Source organism: Electrophorus electricus, chromosome 2, assembly GCF_041902795.1.
Source record: "Electrophorus electricus isolate QZ-2024a chromosome 2, ASM4190279v1, whole genome shotgun sequence".
NCBI classification, from domain to species: domain Eukaryota; kingdom Metazoa; phylum Chordata; class Actinopteri; order Gymnotiformes; family Gymnotidae; genus Electrophorus; species Electrophorus electricus.
This window is the reverse complement of record NC_137498.1, coordinates 39,699,235-39,716,259: the sequence shown is the minus strand read 5'-3', so window position 1 is coordinate 39,716,259 and position 17,025 is coordinate 39,699,235. Positions and strand designations below refer to the sequence as shown.

The 17,025-nt window shown below is 40.0% G+C and overlaps 2 protein-coding genes across 11 annotated transcripts in view; one reads left to right on the top strand and one right to left on the bottom strand.

Moving 5' to 3' along the window:
* Positions 1-359: 359 nt before the first annotated feature.
* Positions 360-10,174, bottom strand: bag6l (BCL2 associated athanogene 6, like). 7 transcript variants are annotated; one of them, XM_026995655.3, is made up of 25 exons: positions 10,033-10,174; positions 9,458-9,544; positions 9,044-9,161; positions 8,598-8,833; positions 8,086-8,157; positions 7,764-7,886; positions 7,481-7,650; positions 7,176-7,305; positions 6,869-7,072; positions 6,495-6,723; positions 6,161-6,214; positions 5,556-5,857; positions 5,364-5,442; positions 4,692-5,008; positions 4,248-4,524; positions 3,783-3,952; positions 3,498-3,551; positions 3,313-3,415; positions 2,860-2,984; positions 2,555-2,689; positions 2,378-2,446; positions 1,715-1,921; positions 1,498-1,605; positions 1,200-1,346; positions 360-1,087 (listed from the first exon to the last, which is right to left on the bottom strand). In XM_026995655.3, the coding sequence occupies exons 2-25, from the start codon at positions 9,533-9,535 to the stop codon at positions 992-994; spliced, it is 3,603 nt and encodes a 1,200-aa protein (XP_026851456.2). In that variant the 5' UTR covers positions 9,536-9,544; positions 10,033-10,174; the 3' UTR covers positions 360-991. The 7 variants fall into 7 exon arrangements, with proteins under 7 accessions (XP_026851456.2, XP_081559315.1, XP_026851457.2 ...); XM_081703189.1 differs by having other exon boundaries at positions 4,692-4,909; XM_026995656.3 differs by having other exon boundaries at positions 7,176-7,302.
* Positions 10,175-10,893: 719 nt separating this feature from the next.
* The window catches only part of tdp2b (tyrosyl-DNA phosphodiesterase 2b), a 7,691-nt gene continuing 1,559 nt past the window's right edge, over positions 10,894-17,025 (top strand). For 2 of the 4 annotated variants that reach the window (XM_026995646.3, XM_081703162.1), the window contains exons 1-8: positions 10,894-11,285; positions 11,394-11,563; positions 11,811-11,978; positions 12,440-12,531; positions 12,610-12,728; positions 12,908-13,078; positions 13,571-16,530; positions 16,750-17,025. The exon at positions 16,750-17,025 is cut by the window's right edge and continues 86 nt beyond it. In XM_026995646.3, the coding sequence (XP_026851447.2) occupies positions 11,148-11,285; positions 11,394-11,563; positions 11,811-11,978; positions 12,440-12,531; positions 12,610-12,728; positions 12,908-13,078; positions 13,571-13,846 (1,134 nt within the window). In that variant the 5' untranslated portion in view covers positions 10,894-11,147 and the 3' untranslated portion in view covers positions 13,847-16,530; positions 16,750-17,025. Of the gene's footprint in view, positions 11,306-11,393; positions 11,564-11,810; positions 11,979-12,439; positions 12,532-12,609; positions 12,729-12,907; positions 13,079-13,570; positions 16,531-16,749 lie in introns of all 4 variants that reach the window. The other 2 variants (XM_081703156.1, XM_026995647.3) reach the window with 2 other exon arrangements.

Sequence of the window (17,025 nt, the reverse complement as noted above, 5' to 3'; positions counted from 1 at the left end):
TTACAGGTAAGATAAATACTGTCATAACCCAAATTCAGGTTTGAAAATGTGTGAATAATAAAGTGTAAACACATTTACTACTTGGAATGTAAAATGTTATAATTATGATCACGAATAATACAGCAGAAAGGTACCTTGGTGCATTTGTCTTTTAGGGAACTGTGTTAAAGATCCACAAAATTCAATTTCACCCGATTTTGATTTCAGAATTTCAGTTTAGATGACACTCTCCTAATAAACAATGACATTATTGGCATCATGCCATTGATGTTCAAATACTGAGGTCAATTTTACAGATTGCCATAAACTATTATCCTATGAAATGTTAACTTGAAAAATGAGTTTCAGAGAGGTCGAAATAAAATAGGACATTTTTATTGCAGGACAGTCACAACCAACAAACATGAAGGATTTTAATTTATGAAAGAAAATTGGTAATCACAGATCCTAAGATATTGACTAAAGCACAGGGAGACAGTGTTGGAGAGAGACACATAGCAGTGAAGGTGAACGCTCATGATGGTGGACTGACTTACAAGCTCATCTATTTATCCTGATAAAAGAAACAAGATGGGCACATTTTTATTATAAAAAAATCATACTCAGACCATTTACTGGTCAATCTGTTTTGGAGAAAGTACATTTTTATTTCAAGTATGCATGGTAGTACTGCCGCTGCTTTTATTGCCACTAATACAAACAAATTACAGCAATATACATCTATATTACAACTGAAATGACATAGAAAGCCTTAAGGATATACACAAATCCAATAAAAGTGAAACTGGACACTAGGTATCTGGTCCCAAATACATGGTCTACTGAGAAGATTAGGAAGGGTTCACAATAAATGGTGTCTATTGCACATGAAGTGAAGAGTGAAAGGATCAGTCCCAATCACAGAATCCAGCTCATCTATTGTCTGTTTGAGTCCCTAATAGGTTGTGTGAACATCTGAATTGGTAGTCATGAGCAAAATTGATCTTTAAGGTTAGGAGTCATCTGAGAAAACCTTTTGCGTATTGGGGAAACGCTGAGAGTTGTAATCTGGGTCTTCATTAACTTTTTTCTTTAGATCACTCTTAACCTGAAAGGGACATAAAATAAAAGATTTTGTTCAGAGAGTCCAACTTTCATATGCACATTCTCATTTTGATTATTGATGTCAGGAACAATATTCAATTTACATCCATTATCACCTGTTGTGCATAGGCCTCTTGCAGCGCTGGTGTCTCTAGCTCCACCTGCAGGCTGTCTGGGGTAGTGACGGGCCGCACTCCTACTGTCCTGGCAGCACAACTCACGGCGTCAGAGAGAGAAAGGTGTGGTCCCTCGCCCTGAGCAGTCTTTAAAACATAGTGCAGACTGTTATGAGTATGGTACATAGAATTCACCCACACTCATGTCTCGAAGCAACATCTGTCTCAGAGGCTTAGTTTTCAGAAGGATTCCTTTCTACACTAAAATCAAAACTTGTATTGTATTGCAAAAACTAACCTTCCTCCTCTTTGCAGGCATTCCCTGAAGATAAGCATCAGACATCGGAGGCTGAGCTTTCATTTTCCGCTGAGACAACATGTCATGCCTAATGATGGGCACCCACTCCTGATAGAATTTATAGAAACACAAACATCATTCAGAAACATGTCAGATCTCAGCTTTCTATGAGAATCCTCTAAGTATGTAGTGAGAAAATCATGAGACAAAGTCTTACAGGAGGCACTGTAGCTGCCCACAGTTCCGCCTCTGTGCCTGACTCCTCCCTCCCAGCAGTAGATGGTGCTCGTGTCTCCCCTGACGATGACCTTTGAGGAGAAACATCTGCAGTTGGCTCTCCATTATCTATACTAGCACTCTCTCCAGACGATGACAAGGCTTCTTCAGCAGTGGTGGCATGGGCTGGAGACAAACCCTCTTCCATCTATAGGTCACAATAATGCATTACGTCATTCCTGCATTGTTCCATCTTGCACGAGGTATACTTAAGCTGCAATTGTGGAAAAAGGTCCACAGAAACACTGAATGTTTTCACTGAACACAGCTGAATTCAATAATATATAACACGTTTTCAAACAGTGCATTTTTGCAAGATACTGGTATCATACATTCTATGGTGTGGTAATATATGCAGGTTTGTAAGACAGCTTCTAGAGAATGGGTAGATGTACAAGGTAGCCAGTAAAAGAATGAAACCACAGCAATGTGACATAGCTTCAACTTGCATTTTCATGAAGATGCAAGCTGTTAACCTTCCATGGTAATTTATTTTGGCCTTTGCAATGAATGCAATTCATTTATCTGTAAGTCTGCTATATAAAGATACACAGTAGTAGTTACAAATAGCACATCTTATGACGGCTCTTATGCATATGCTTACCTGAACACTCTGGCTCTCAGTTTGTTGGACTGCTTGAGTGTCTGACTCCACTCTCACAGCAGTTTCAGACTATAAATAGAAAGAGGGAACAAATACATTCAGAAAAATATGTATGCAGAGCTAAATTTAGAAGTGGTTGTACAAGATCTGAAGAAGGCATTCATATGAGAAAATGACCTGTGTGTAGATTACATAATGCTGGATCTGGTTCTCTGTAACCGGGTTATGGTCTAGGATCACATGGAGTCTCATAGACATCATGCTGGTCAGCCAGTTTACTAGACTGGGGTTAACCTCTGCAGACATCCTCCTCTGAATGCACAAACAAAACACCCCCACAGGGCTTGTTAACTTCTGGGGTTTTTTTTTCAGTTTAAAACGCGGCAATCCACATCAGAGAAATTACCTACTTGACTGCTAATGCTAATAAAGAAGAATTTGTTTCTCTTTAAGAGATTAGAGAGTGACGAGGGTGAACTAACAATGCGGTGGTTGATGACTGCAGTAAGAGCTCTTTGCTCTCCTCTTAAACAGTACAGGTTGAGAGCCAGACACTCAAACAGGCCCTGAGTGCACAGGAACAGCAAACGAGGACCAAAGGTGTGATCTGCAAATAGAGAAATTAGACACTTGAGCACACAATGCTGCACTATAATTTACAGAAAGTTAAGACAAAATAAACCACTTAATAGTGGATCAGACGTAAAAGAACCTCCACAATTCAGCCTCCTTCAGGAAAGCTATCCTGAGTGTGTTCATGCTTATGGTAACATTTTATTCTGAACAAACAAGTACACATACAGCTGTCTCTAAAAGGTGATATACAAAAACACAAAACACTGGTTTTGGCCTTTGCAATGCAACTCACTTTGCTCTCTGCCTGCTAAAAAGCAAATCAGACATTTGTGCATTGCTGTAGGTAGAGCAGTGGGTACCTGTACAGCGGAGTATGTGTGTGGCCATGTGTGTGAACTGCTGTCTGAGGAAGCACATGTTGGTTTGGATGATGTCCACCCCCTCTCGCACTGCAACTATGGACTGACACAGCAAGCAAACAAAATGTCAGGCTTTTGTTGGTTAAATGGTTTGAAATGGTAGTATGTGCATGTGTTAAACTTACAAAGCTCTCAGCGATATACTCTTCAAGTCCATTGATCAGATCTTCAGCAGCAGTCTAGAAGGGAACATTAAGATCCTCTGCTATTCAAACTGGTAACAATGTGTATGCTCCAGTGTATGTTCCATAATTGCAACAAATGAACTGATTCTGTATCTGTTTTTGACTCAAGCCTGGTAATAGTGGGGCTGGTATAGAAACTGACTTCCCAGAACAGCTAGAGAAATGGGATCATATGCTCTAGTTCAGTAATGGTGCATGGTGACTCGTCAGGGGTAGGAGGCTTACAGCAATGTTGGCGTCAGTAGGCTCTCGGCCCTGGAGATAGTGCTCCCTAAAGAAGGCTGAGAGTTCAGGCTGGATGCGACTCAGAGGCTGGGGATTCCCATGCAGCAACAACACCATGTCTACCATGGAGAAACTCTGACAGACCAAAGACAACAGGTCTCCAAAGAAACCTGACACAGAGACACAGTGAGTATGAGACTCATGTGAAACATTGGGTGTACCCTAAAACCAGACCGCTGGTTTTTACCCCAACCGAGCAGAATTACATCCAAAATGAATAATCACTTGTTTGAGAACTGAGATCAAATGATTTGACATTAAGTGTGCTTGTGCTAGGAACCAAAAACCAGGAGACAAAGCTGCTCTTTGTGGATAGGATTACACAACACTTCCCTAACCACCTTGATAGACTTAACGTAATGGAACTGACTGGAACTGACTTCAGTTTTAGCAGGAAGCACTCACCCACAGCATCCCCAGCCCCAGCAGTGAAGAGGTTACTGGTCTCAGAGAGTCTCTGGATGAACTGGGCAATGCTCTCACTGTTGCCCTGACCAGCACCCAGAGAGCCCATCATGGTGGAGAGCACACCCTGCACAATTCCCGTGAACAGCTCTGGGCTCAAAGAATCCCCTGTTCCACTTGGCAATTGCTGGGGGCTGACAGGCGATGCTGAAGGGGCAGGCGGGGCAGCAGGGGCAGATGTAGGCTGGTTCAGGGTAGAGAATACAGGTTCATTGGCCTGGAGAGAAAAAGAAAGAAAGAAAAAAGAAGGAAGGAACGAAAGAAAGAAAAAGAAAGAAAAATCAATACACACAAACAATAAGCTTTTTAAAAAATTGTAATAGTAAGTTGGATAGTTTTCCACATAGCATTTGTGCAAACCTATAGGAAAACAACAACACTGACCTGGATGAAATCAGACAAGCCTTGGATAAAGGCAGGGACACCAGGCACAGTCACTGTGATTGATGGAGTGCCACCAGGGACGCCCCCACCCGCTCCAGCGGCTCCTCCCAAGAGGGAGCCAAACAGCTGGGGCAAACTTCCTTCCGGGCCCCCCTCCTGAGACTGGCCTACAGAAGCTGTGCTGGTTGTACGAGTGGTTGTCTGACCAGATGTGTTGGCTGAGGGGGGAGGAGCAGTTGCAAAGGATGGTGAAGAGGAAGATGAAGAGGTAGAAAAAGAGAATGAGTGGGATGAAGAGGTAGTTGAAGTCTGAACACCTGGGAAGGAAACAGGTTTAGTTTAGTTGACAGTCGGTTAAAATCTGCTACAATTTGAATCAAATAAGTCAGTCATCAAATGTTCAACAAAGGAGGCTCAGTTAGTAGAGGTAAAAGAAACTGTCAGGGTTGACTACAGTTTTGGGCTCATTTGCACTTCTGATCATAGCAGAAAGTGATATCTCTCAGTCTTTAATTCAATACTTTTCAGATTTATGGATTTTCATAATGTGAACATTGTTTAAAACAGACCATAAATGCATAGGAATTATAAGCAATATATTGGGCCAGCGATGAGGTGTGTCAAGAGCTGTAGAGGAAGCCAGGCAGGAGCTACCCATATAGTGCATCTTACCTGTGTGCATCGGCATCAGAATCTGCCCCACCAAGCCACTCATCATCTGAGTGAGAGGAGAGGGTGCCAGAGGATTGCCCTATAGAGAATTAAGAATGTTCAGGAAAATTACATACCATGAGACAGGGGAAAAAATATTATAGACAAAATATTTACAAATCACGTCAAAAAAGTGAAAAGGTTCGCACACACCTGCCCAGGCTGGTGGCTGCCTGTAGGGGGCACTGCTGCACGCAGGTTGATGGTAGTACCTCTGGTGCCTGCTGGCTGAGGAATGTGTGGGGAGAAGGATGGTCGAGTGATGACCACCCTGGCCTGAGTAGGATGAGGAGCAGCTTGGCCTTCTCCACTCTGGGCAGCTGGAACTGGAACACGTGGCTGGTGTGAGGCTGCTGAGGCTGCAGTAGCCATGGCAGCAGCTTGCTGAGAGATCTGGTGCACAATGGCTTGCATGAACTCTGGAGGCAAGCCTGGGATTTGGATAGGTGGAGTTCCTTTGGAGAAAAGAAGAGACAAGTAAAAAAAAATACTGATAAAACAGAGAATCTACTGATAGACAAAATCCAAGTGAAATTACTGTTGCTGGGGGGGACAGGACACTTCTTTATATGAACTATAAAGAAAACTACACTATCTAAACCCAACACCTATAGCCAACAATAGCAATATAAAGGGTTACGTGGAAATAAACAATAGTGGATTCCTGATATCATAGTCCCCATGAACTGCTGCAAGAAATCTCTTAAGGTCAAAATGTCTGCAGCTGGTTTACACTATGAAAAGTAGTGGACACTGACCGGTCTGTCCAGCAGCATTGGCATTCTGTTGGGCCTGAGCTCCACTGCCTGAATCTGTTGCACAAAAATGCACAGATCAGTGGCTAGCATTATACTACTGCCCCAATCAATCCAGGTCTGAGAGCACTGGCCAACCTCATGGAGGGATTCCGCTCAATCTATGCATATAACAGCACCCAAATAAAGTTAAAAAAAAATTACAGACAATTTTACCAATAGTGAAATGAGACTGTATTTGTTAACCAGAGATTATGACAGACCAGGAAAGAACAGTTGAACTCCAATACAGTGCTAAAAAACAGAGCGGTTCACAAAGCAATTAGTAGAAACATACCATCCAGGTTCATCTGCATCACCACCACTGGCTCCATGGTCTGATGGGTGATTCTGATCACCCGAGGAGTCCCCTGACCAGGCTGCTGATTGGCTCCATTAGATAGAGGAGGTGGTTCCTGTGTCTGACTCTGTACCTCTGATTGGCCAGAGGGTTGAGATGTTGGTGGCTGACTTTCACTTGGCTGTCTGCCATTAGAGGTCATGGTAACAGTTGTGCCAATGTTCATCTGCAAAGAACAATGACACAAATAACATACAGTTGAAAAAAATAGACATTTTGCATACTTAAAAAAATATCTTGGATTAAGAGGTTTCTAAACAATCCTACTTGTAACAGCACAGCAAAAAAGGTAATCTGCTTTGGTAGCTCACCGGTATTGGTATGTGGGGCAGTCCACTCTGCAGCAAAACAGGGGAAGTATAGTGGGAAATAGGCCGAACCACATGCAGGTGGCGGGGAGGCTGGGCAGCCAAATTGCATCGAAGATCACTCAAAGCAACCAATGTGTTGCCTAGGAGATGAAGGGATTCTCCAACCATATTGAGAATGCGCTGATTTTCCTCACGCTCTTGTGTCTATCAACAGAAATGAGCTACTGTTTCTATGACAAATCTAATGTAAAATTGCACTCCTGTATTTTAAACAGAAATGTTTTAAGGGTTGAAATTTAACCCATACATTATTATTGTAATCAGCTGAAGCAGCTGCTCCCAGTATGGAGTGGGTTCTTTCCATAAAAGGGCGAAGTCTCTCCTCCACCCTCCGCACCTCTGAGAGAACCCCCACTAGCTCCAATGGGCAAGGACTACTGAAACAAATTAAGAGAGACACTTTACAGCTCTGCCATACAGTTTTGGCTGTGCACATGAATATTCTATTCTATAATGCAACACATTTAAAATGATACTAAATGACCAATAATAAGAAAAAGGCCAAAGAAGACAGACTAACACAGATCACCAAAGACAGAGGGATTCTCTTACTTTGATCCAGAGTGAGGAGGTCCCTCTGTCTGTGTTGATGCAGAGGACGAAGTGGGGGCTGAAGGTGGTGGTGGAGAGGTGTCCATGGGTTGCTCAGATGAGGAAGAAGGTGTAGAAGGTGGCTCTGGAGCAGCAGGTGCCTGAAGGGTAGATGCTGCATGTGGATGACCCTAAAATTAAAATAATAAATGCACTTTAACTGAATCCACAATACCTCAAAGAAATACACATAACCCAACTAGTTCTAATTATTCTGTTGTAAGCTGTCAGGGGAAGACCCTACCTCCAGTCTGTGAATCAAAGACTGAGTCTCTCGCAACAGATTTTCAGCCAACTGGAGCCTTATCCTTGGTTCACTGTGCATTGTTTGGTCCAAGTTTATATGCACATCCACAGATCCATTGCTCTGAAGTTGAGAAAATGAACAGCACACAAGTGTTAAAACTCTAGTCATGATCTGCAGAAATATGCTGTGGATACCCCAGAATTTACTCCAGGTTTACTAAGATAAGCATGTACATGAAAGACTTTACTGGTAAAGCATCTATTGCTGCAGTACAAAAGAAACATACTGATAGTTCTATTCAGTTTCTAATGCTGCTTACTCCAGTGCTGGTACTAACTCTGGCATTACGCCCCGTCTCCCCAACACCAGCCATCATCTGCTGCACAGACATCTAGTGGACAACAGATACATTTTTTATTATATTTTCAGAATACCTGTCACATATCTATTTTTCCTCCCCTTTCCATGCCAATACCTAGTACTAGCTAGCACAGTTCTGAGCTCTATAATCAGCAATAACAACCAAACCAGAACCTTCTACACAATAAGGTAGTTCTCACTGCCTGTCGATTCTTATTCACAAAACATAGATGGGTAGGCTAAATGCTAAGGATGCATCTCTTTGAATAGAGGGATGTTGGAGAAATCATAGGACTGAAGACAGAGGTTGGATTCTTTCAGTGGCAAAGTCTGGCAAAGGTTATTAAGAACTTTAGAGTAGATTACAACAGCTTCAATCACATTCAAAGCTGTATCAGAAAACAGGCTTATTCAATCACTAACAAACTCTCTTAACTGAATTTAACCTGAGAATCTACACGCTGTGGTAACCTGTATCTGCTGGGGGTCCATGATGTTAACAGGGAGGTTAAAGGTTCCCAGCATGACGTAGCTATTGCCATTGCGGTCATGTGGAGTTCCCTGGGAGGTGGAGGTTGAGGAGTGAGAAGAGCTGGAGCCTCCATCTGGTCCACCAGATGAGCTAGGCACCGCACCTCCCCCACCTCCAGACTGTGTAGTCTGCGGGGGAGCCCGCTCAACAAGATGAATAACCTTTCCATCAACATCTAAGAACAAGCAAAGCAGACAACAGGAAAACAAAATGTGAGTCACAAACCTCTTATTTGATATTGTTTGTGCATGAATATTCAACGTGACCAGAGATCCTGAGGACTACACTTCAAATCCATGGTTTGTAGACTACATCTTAATACCTGACCAAAAACACAGGATAACAGCAGCTGCACCTATGTTTCTATGTATTCAGGAACACTTACTATATTCTGTCAGAGTCCTCTCATCCTGCAGCACCCTGCCCTGGTATATCAGCCTTTGCTTATCCACTGGAATCTCAACTGAGGAAGCAATATGCTCTTTAAAATTTTTCACTGTCCACTGAGAAAAGGAAAGAGATTATCAATTGGTCAGTCAGAATATTAAAAACTAGCCTACACTAATATTAAATTATACCCTGACAAGCACAAAATGCATCAATGTTTCTGGAGTTTGAGCTTTGCTGCATCACAGTTTACATCAGTTTACATTACTGCATAGTTAATACACTAATGGAAAATATTAATTACTGTTTATAATATTAGAGTTACGTGAAAGCAAGTGTTACAGCAATGGTTATTATTAGGTGAAGTCACCGAAAGCCACTCTTCTGACACAGATATTAATGATTACTTTACCTCTCCCCGGACAGTGTAGCTCCTACTCTGAGAGTCTAGAGTTTTAACAGTAACCTCAACAGTTCCCGGCTCCTCCATGGACCCGTACTGCGAGGAAAACCGTGTATAAATGTAGTAGATAGCTACTTGTTCTAGCTAAGATGAAAATATGGTGGTGATTGAAGAATACAAGATTATCCCATTGCTGTATTACATAAAATGGGTACAGTTAACCTACATATGCACACCATTCAGATTTTAGCATTGCTTCCTGAATTGATGACAGCGAACATTAGTAAACAGTATTCACAGTAAATGAACTCCATCAACCTACTAAAATACTTAGCTGGTATTAGCTATCTCGCTAGATAGCGGTAGATAGCCATCAGATTTGAATAGCAAGCAGCTAGCTAGTAGCTACCTAGTCAGCTACCTTAGACACATTAAGAGACATTAAGCTCGCTAAAATAGCTAGGTTAGCGAGCCTAGCTAAAACAGCCGTTTATTAACTAAATTTGATAAGTGTAATCTAGCCGTTTATTATATGAAGACAACAAAACACATTCGCTACAAAACGACCTAGATTGATAAATTACCTTGTTTTCCTCTTCTAATATGGGACGTTAGCGACGAGAGATCTTAATCCCGAGTTATTTGATGGCAGCTAACGGGATACAACCAGCTAGCTAGCTAATCCTACACAGTTCCGCATACCGTCCACTACCGCGATGTTTTTACGTAGACGCGTGATCTACAAATATTGCACAACAACAACTTCTTCACGTAATGACGTGAAGATCAGCGAATTTGACAAAACGTAGTTTAGCTAATATTTTGTTTTTAGTCTTTTTTAAAAAAGAAAATTAAACAATGTTATATCAAAGAAGGTACATATTATTCACAAAAGCGCCCTATTTCTTAAATATAGTGATAATGTTTTCACATCACAGAATTATTTATGAAACTATCAAATGCTATATACTAGGGGATAATTCAAGTATGGTTTGTTATTTTCATTCCATATTTACATGTTTTACTATTTCAGAACATTAAATGATATTACAAAGGGCCATGATAAATGACCCAATAACTCGGTTATTGTTGTTATACACATACGTATGTGTACACACACACACACACACACACACACACACACACACACACACACACACACACACATATATATATATATATATATATATATATATATATATATATATATATATATATATATATATATATATATATATATATATATATAATGATTATTATTATTATTATTATTATTATTATTATTATTATTATTATTATTATTATTATTATTATTATTATTTTGTGTGTGTTTGTAATGCGAAATGCACAACATTAGTATAAAATATATAAATGTTGCGTTGAGATGAACCGGATGTCACCAGACTTGCACTGGAACTGCGAGAAATCTTCCAACAATCTTCGAACGCAATCCCGGTGATGCTTTAAGATTGATGTATTTTATGTGATAGCTAGTTCGGCTTTTAAGAGATTTTGCTGTGCCTTATAAAGAATTCGTATGTCGGTATATACTGAAACCTTTCTCCAAATACCGGTCCCCCCCAAAAAGTGTAAGAAGGGTAGGTTTCTACCCGGACCGTTGTTACTTTCACACCAGGTCAAAAATGTCCCGCCGTATAGAGATACTCGGAGAAATAGAAACTGAATAGGACGCTCTGTAATGTCAGATAAAGAAGTAACGCTAATGGAAAACTTAGAGGAGACGAGGCTGCGTCTGTGCGAGAAATTCGCTAATGTCACTGAGTCGGATAGCGCTGTGGCTCAATGTTACCTCGCTGAAAATGAATGGGATATGGAGGTTGGTTACGTTTGCTAAAGGTAGCAAGCTCATTGTCTTACAATCATTTATGCATTTAGGCCTGAATAAACGTGAGTTCGACCTTTGTGCCCCTACTCCTTTTTTTAGAGAGCATTGAACTCTTTCTTCGAAGCAGATATGGAATCAGTTTTTGACGCTGAGGACACAGAGGAGATAAAAAACAATAGACCTTTGAATAAGAGAAAGAAGACAGACCTTCTAGAGAAGGCTCATTCTCCTGAAACAAAAAGGAGGATGATCTCTGAAAAAGTGGACTGGTAATATATAGTTAATTCTGCGTCAGTCGACCCTAATATATATGCTATTTTTGCACTGATCATGAACGTTTTGACTCACTATTTCTAGCATTCATTGTCATTCATTGACACACTCCAGTCATTGTCATGTGCTCAAGTGTGGTTTTAGCTCAGCTTTTAAGTTTCTACTGAACAAGAAAGATGATTTGAAATCATTACCATCATATTTCTCTGGATTAAATTTGACTGGTTCATTTTGCAATTCTAGTATTGACCTGACTGAGGATGAGCCTGCTTGCACTAGCAGCACCAGTTCAAAAGGCAGTGAGGTGGAGGAAGGTGACCGCAAGCTTTCACTTGTCTCCTGGAATGTGGATGGACTGGATACATTAAGTCTTGTGGAACGTGCAAGAGGCCTGTGTTCTTATCTGACACTGTGAGTTGAATTTGATGCTATATTGTAAGCAAAATGGACAAAATGCTATATTGTGAGTGTATTGGTACGTACTGTGGTTGCAATATATATTCATATACTAACATACTAATACAGGGGAACCTCTGATGTGCCATAGGTAAAGACTGGCCTGTATTATTTTGACCAGAATGATTTATGCTTCTTGGATTATTTAAGTGTTGTATTTCATGAAAACATGCTTAGAACACACACCTTAAATGAGATTGTTCAGGATGCCCACAGCACAAATAAAAAGTGGTTGTGTTTGTATAGAGGGCTCACTGGATATTCAGCCTGCTGCAGTATTTATACTGCAAATTGTCCAACAAATCACAATATTGCATCTATTGGAATGCCATTATTGCATTAATGATTAACAAATGATATTTTGCAGCTACATTTTGTATTCATTATAAATAGCTTTGCTTTGGCCTCTCTTGCAGATACACGCCAGATGTGGTATTCCTTCAAGAACTCATCCCTTCATATGCTCAATATATTAAGAAACGTGCTGTCAGCTATGTGTTTGTTGAAGGTAAGAAATGTCTGATCTTAATGTAGTATGCTTTGAAGTGTGTTTTGATGCAAGTATTTTTTTCTGTTATCCTTAAAGGAAATGAAGATGGATACTTCACTGGCATGTTGCTGAAAAAATCAAGAGTAAAACTACACAAACATGAAATAATTTCTTACCCAACAACACAGATGATGAGAAATCTTTTATGTGCCCAGGTAAGGGTTTGTCCAAACACTATTTATAATGTAGAGCCTAAACAGTGTCAAAGCATGAAATGTTTTGAACTTCACTCGTGCAAGTAAATGGGTCCACAAGAACTTTATCTAATCAGTCAATCAAAAATCAATCAGTGATTTGATTTGTCTGCATCTAAACATGATTCTGTATCACACAGGTAACTTTCTTTGGTCAGGAACTGTATTTGATGACATCACATTTGGAGAGCTGTAAAGATCAGGCTGCAGAGAGAATGAAACAATTGAAGGTGGTCCTTCAGAACATAAAAGAGGTGCCAGATAACACGACTGTCATCTTTGGAGGGGACACCAATCTGAGAGACCCTGAAGTAATTTTCTACTTTTAATGAAACATTTCCTGATACCGATAAGTTCTTTACTTTTTTCCTTTTTTTGACTAAAGCATGTATTAAAAAGATGGAATTCATAATATTCAAAATTCACATTAGCAAGGCCTTGGAATTGTGCATGATATATAGGTTCTGAAAGACACAAGGGTCATTCAATAAGACAGAGACCCAAGTTAGAAAAGAAAGCCCTGAGCAGAAATATTGAGCAAGAATGTAAAGTTTTTGGAGTGAGCTAATCAAAGTCCAGAGGCCAGTTGTTTGTAAAACTGGTGAACATTTAAAACTAAAGTTGAGTTCATTAAATATTTTTATGGCCTTTTATGCAACTGAAGTGTCACCATAAATGTCATAATTTGCTACAGCTTGTGCTAGGCTTAATTGGTGACTGAAAAGCTGCACCATACATCTATAGTTACTTGTTACTATGTTTTATTCTGAGTTATTCTGTTACTATGTTTTATGTCTGAGCAGGTGGCAAAGGTGGGAGGTCTACCTTCTGGTGTTACTGACGTGTGGGAGGAGCTAGGGAAACCGGAACATTGCAGATATACATGGGACACCAAAATGAACAGCAATAAGGGTGTATCTTATGTTAGTAGGTGTCGCTTTGACCGTATCTACCTGAGGCCTGCAACAACAGGGCCTCGAATGTCTCCTGAACACATGACATTGATTGGAATGGAGAAATTGGACTGTGGTCGCTACACAAGTGATCACTGGGGAATCTACTGCACTTTTACACCTTGATGTTTGAAAGGATGGTGTCTTAACTGGCAGTCTTTAATATTTTAAGAGCTTTTGCACAAGAATTATGAATGAAAGAATATTATTTCAGTTTGGCTATTAGAGGCTGCATCTTTTATTTAATTAATATTCTGAAGATTTAGGGGTTGAGTCACAGTTTGGCTGTTTGTTCCTTCTGGTTTTGTCACAAAATTGACTGTGTCAAATTTGATGGAGATTAGCAGGGTCAAAACTGGTAAGTTTCTTAAGACACAAGTAAAATAATGTAGTAGGCATATTAAAGGGTGAGCCTTAAACTGCTGAGATTGTCATTCTTTAGTTGGTCTTGACAGTTTTGATATTTTTATCTTTTCCTGTAAATGCTTTTTTTTTAAATTCATGAGTATATGACTACATAAAACCTTAAATAAAGTAAGTAAATATTCAATTTACTAAAGCCTTACTTTAGAAGTTTTTCTTATTTCTAATCTAATTTCTAAAGCACTTTACATTTTGAGTCCAAAATATCATAGTGTTAACACTAATATTAAATGAGTAATGTTTATTAATGGTATTAAATCACACGTTACTGGAATAATATTACTTTGTCATGGCTGCACAATATATTCTTAATTATCATGCATGAAATTAAGAAAATTTCATTTTAGCATGAAAATATTTAAAATGCTGTCGTTTACAATACTGAATAGGCAACAGGCTACAATGTGCTAAAGAGCCAACTAACAAATTCTAAAATTTTATTTGAAAAATGCTTTGAGCATTTGACATTTCTCAGACCCTCAAGGTGAGTGTTTTTTTCTTGTGATTAATTGTCATTCACATGATTAAAATGTAAATAATATAAGCTTAAGTGAAATTAATGTGGACCAGTTTTTGTCATAACACTCAGTTACCAAATCCTGTACACCTGTCTAGTAGCATGTTGCGCCTTGTTTAACCTTTGGAACAGCATGCGTTTGCCCATGCATGGATTCTGGCATGCATTGTGCAAGACTGATTATATTGCAAAGTTGATGCAAATTGGATAACTGAACAACTGAACAGTTGTTGATGGGGTTGAGGTCTGTGGACTGTACATGTCATTGAACCAATGAAAACTTGTTCTATGTGATTCTAGGGATTAACAGTAGCCCTGCTATACTTTAATGCTTTAAGAGATCAGAAATTGTAGTCAATAGCCATAGTTCAGTTTTATTTAATTCAGTTTTATTGCGCTTTTAGCAAAGGCTTTAACAGCTTTACAGGACTCACGGTGTAACCCCCTAATGAGCAAGTCAAAGGTGACAGTGGCAGGAAAAATTCAATAAAAAAATACTTTTCCTTAAATTCTTTTCTAGTGCCTTCTATTAAGGAGGACCCAGACTCAAAAGGGAAACTATTCTTAGACAAAGGATAGCAACAATCATAAATAATTGATAACATGTAGGTAATGTGTAGATAGAAACAGATTAAGCAACTCAGCAAACTCTTATAGCCTGGTATCCAGGTACTCAGTCTGCTAATTTGCACATAAATATTGTTCATGACAACGAAGCATGTCAGAGGTGAAGGGACTGTGACTATTGTGTCATATTGGGCAAGTTCAGGAGCAGGAATTAGTCAGGCAGCCCAGAGGACAGAGGGAACAGTCCCAGTAGAAGCACACTGCAGTGCTGCACCAGCAATATATAATGCAATAGGAGCACATGTACAGTACAGCACAGACATAACAAATGCACTGAATGTGCTGAAGTTCCCACATGACACATATAGATATAAGTAATCGATGCATAACTTAATAGACAGCCAGCATAAATTGAATACAGTCAGGGAAATAACGTCAACATGGCCAGTCTCTTTTTATGTACTTTGTGATGTCTCCTTGTACCTAGCTGATTTTAAAGTAGCTATCAACCAGTGAAGATTGTGGCAAGTAGCTTGGCTAAGATAGACTTGTAACTCTGTAACCTGGAGACTAATCAGACATTAAAAAGGTGACTTGTATTAACTTTTATATCTTAACTAGACTAAATATCTTAAAACTAGACTTTTATATCTTAACTAGACTAAATCGTCATTACATCTTCATCTTACTGCCTTATGTTCTGTGTAATAACACTAGATAATAGATCCAAAGTACTGCCTTGGGAATAATTAATTTATTGCCCTTCTAGACACCATACCAGTCCTTGTACAAAAGTCCAACTTTGTGATTTATGGCCCTTTCCTGTCTGTTCATTTTGTCATATGAAAACCACATCAACATCTGGAGAAGGTTTGGTGGTGCTCTCAATCAGTTCATTTACATCTCACCTACCGGACTTCACAAACTCAGCTTCTCTCATATTCTTCTTCTCATATTATCTCAATCTTTTATCTCATACATCCACAAATCAAGCATCTGAAATGTGTTTCACAATTCCTGTCCGCAGATCCCAAAGATCTCCTCGACGCTATCATAGACATTGCAATCTCAGAAACCTCACTGACTCACAACGCTTGGCACCATCACATATCGTGCTGGCAGGAGGGCTCTGGAACTGCCAATCTGCTGTCCAGAAGGCTGACTTCATCTCAGCATTAGCATCCCTCCACTTCCTACACTTCCTGGCTCTAACAGAAACATAGATCACCCCTGAGAACTCGCCGACTCCGGCTGCCCTGTCCTCTGCCTTTTCATTTACCCATTCTCTGAAGCGTCTCGGCAGGTGTGGTGGCACAGGTTTACTATTGTCTTGAGAGTGGTGTTTCACTCCACTTTCCTTCTCTACTCTTTCCATCTCCTCTTTTAAATTTCATGCCATTATAGTGTCTTTCCCCATCAAACTTCTTATCATTGTCATCTACCTACCTCCCTAGATCACTTCATTGATGTGCTCAACATCCTCCTGAGTCAATTTCCCATTGCTTCCCTCTGTTCTCTTCAGGCTTGGTGTGACTGGCTCTACTTGGAGATGGTTTCAGTTCTATCTGGAGGCACGGTCCTATCAGGTGATATGGAGAGGATCCACATCCAAACCGTGTAGACTCTCCATTGGTGTTCCACAAGGCTTAGTACTAGGCCCCCTTCTCTTCTCTTCATATACTCGTTCTCTTGGTGATGTAATATCTTCTCATGGTTTCTCCTACCACTGCTATGCTGATGACACTAAATTATTTCTTTCTTTTCCACCCTCTGACACGCAGGTCTCCAGACATATCTC

Excerpts from the sequence above, each read along its gene's own strand:
- bag6l (XM_026995655.3), bottom strand. The coding sequence starts at position 9,535 with ATGGAGGAGCCGGGAACTGTTGAGGTTACTGTTAAAACTCTAGACTCT. Across the intron at positions 8,158-8,597 it reads TGGACCCCCAGCAGATACAG|ATGTCTGTGCAGCAGATGAT; the intron begins GTTACCACAGCG and ends GTTGTCCACTAG. Across the intron at positions 7,073-7,175 it reads CAGCTGATTACAATAATAAT|ACACAAGAGCGTGAGGAAAA; the intron begins GTATGGGTTAAA and ends TTCTGTTGATAG.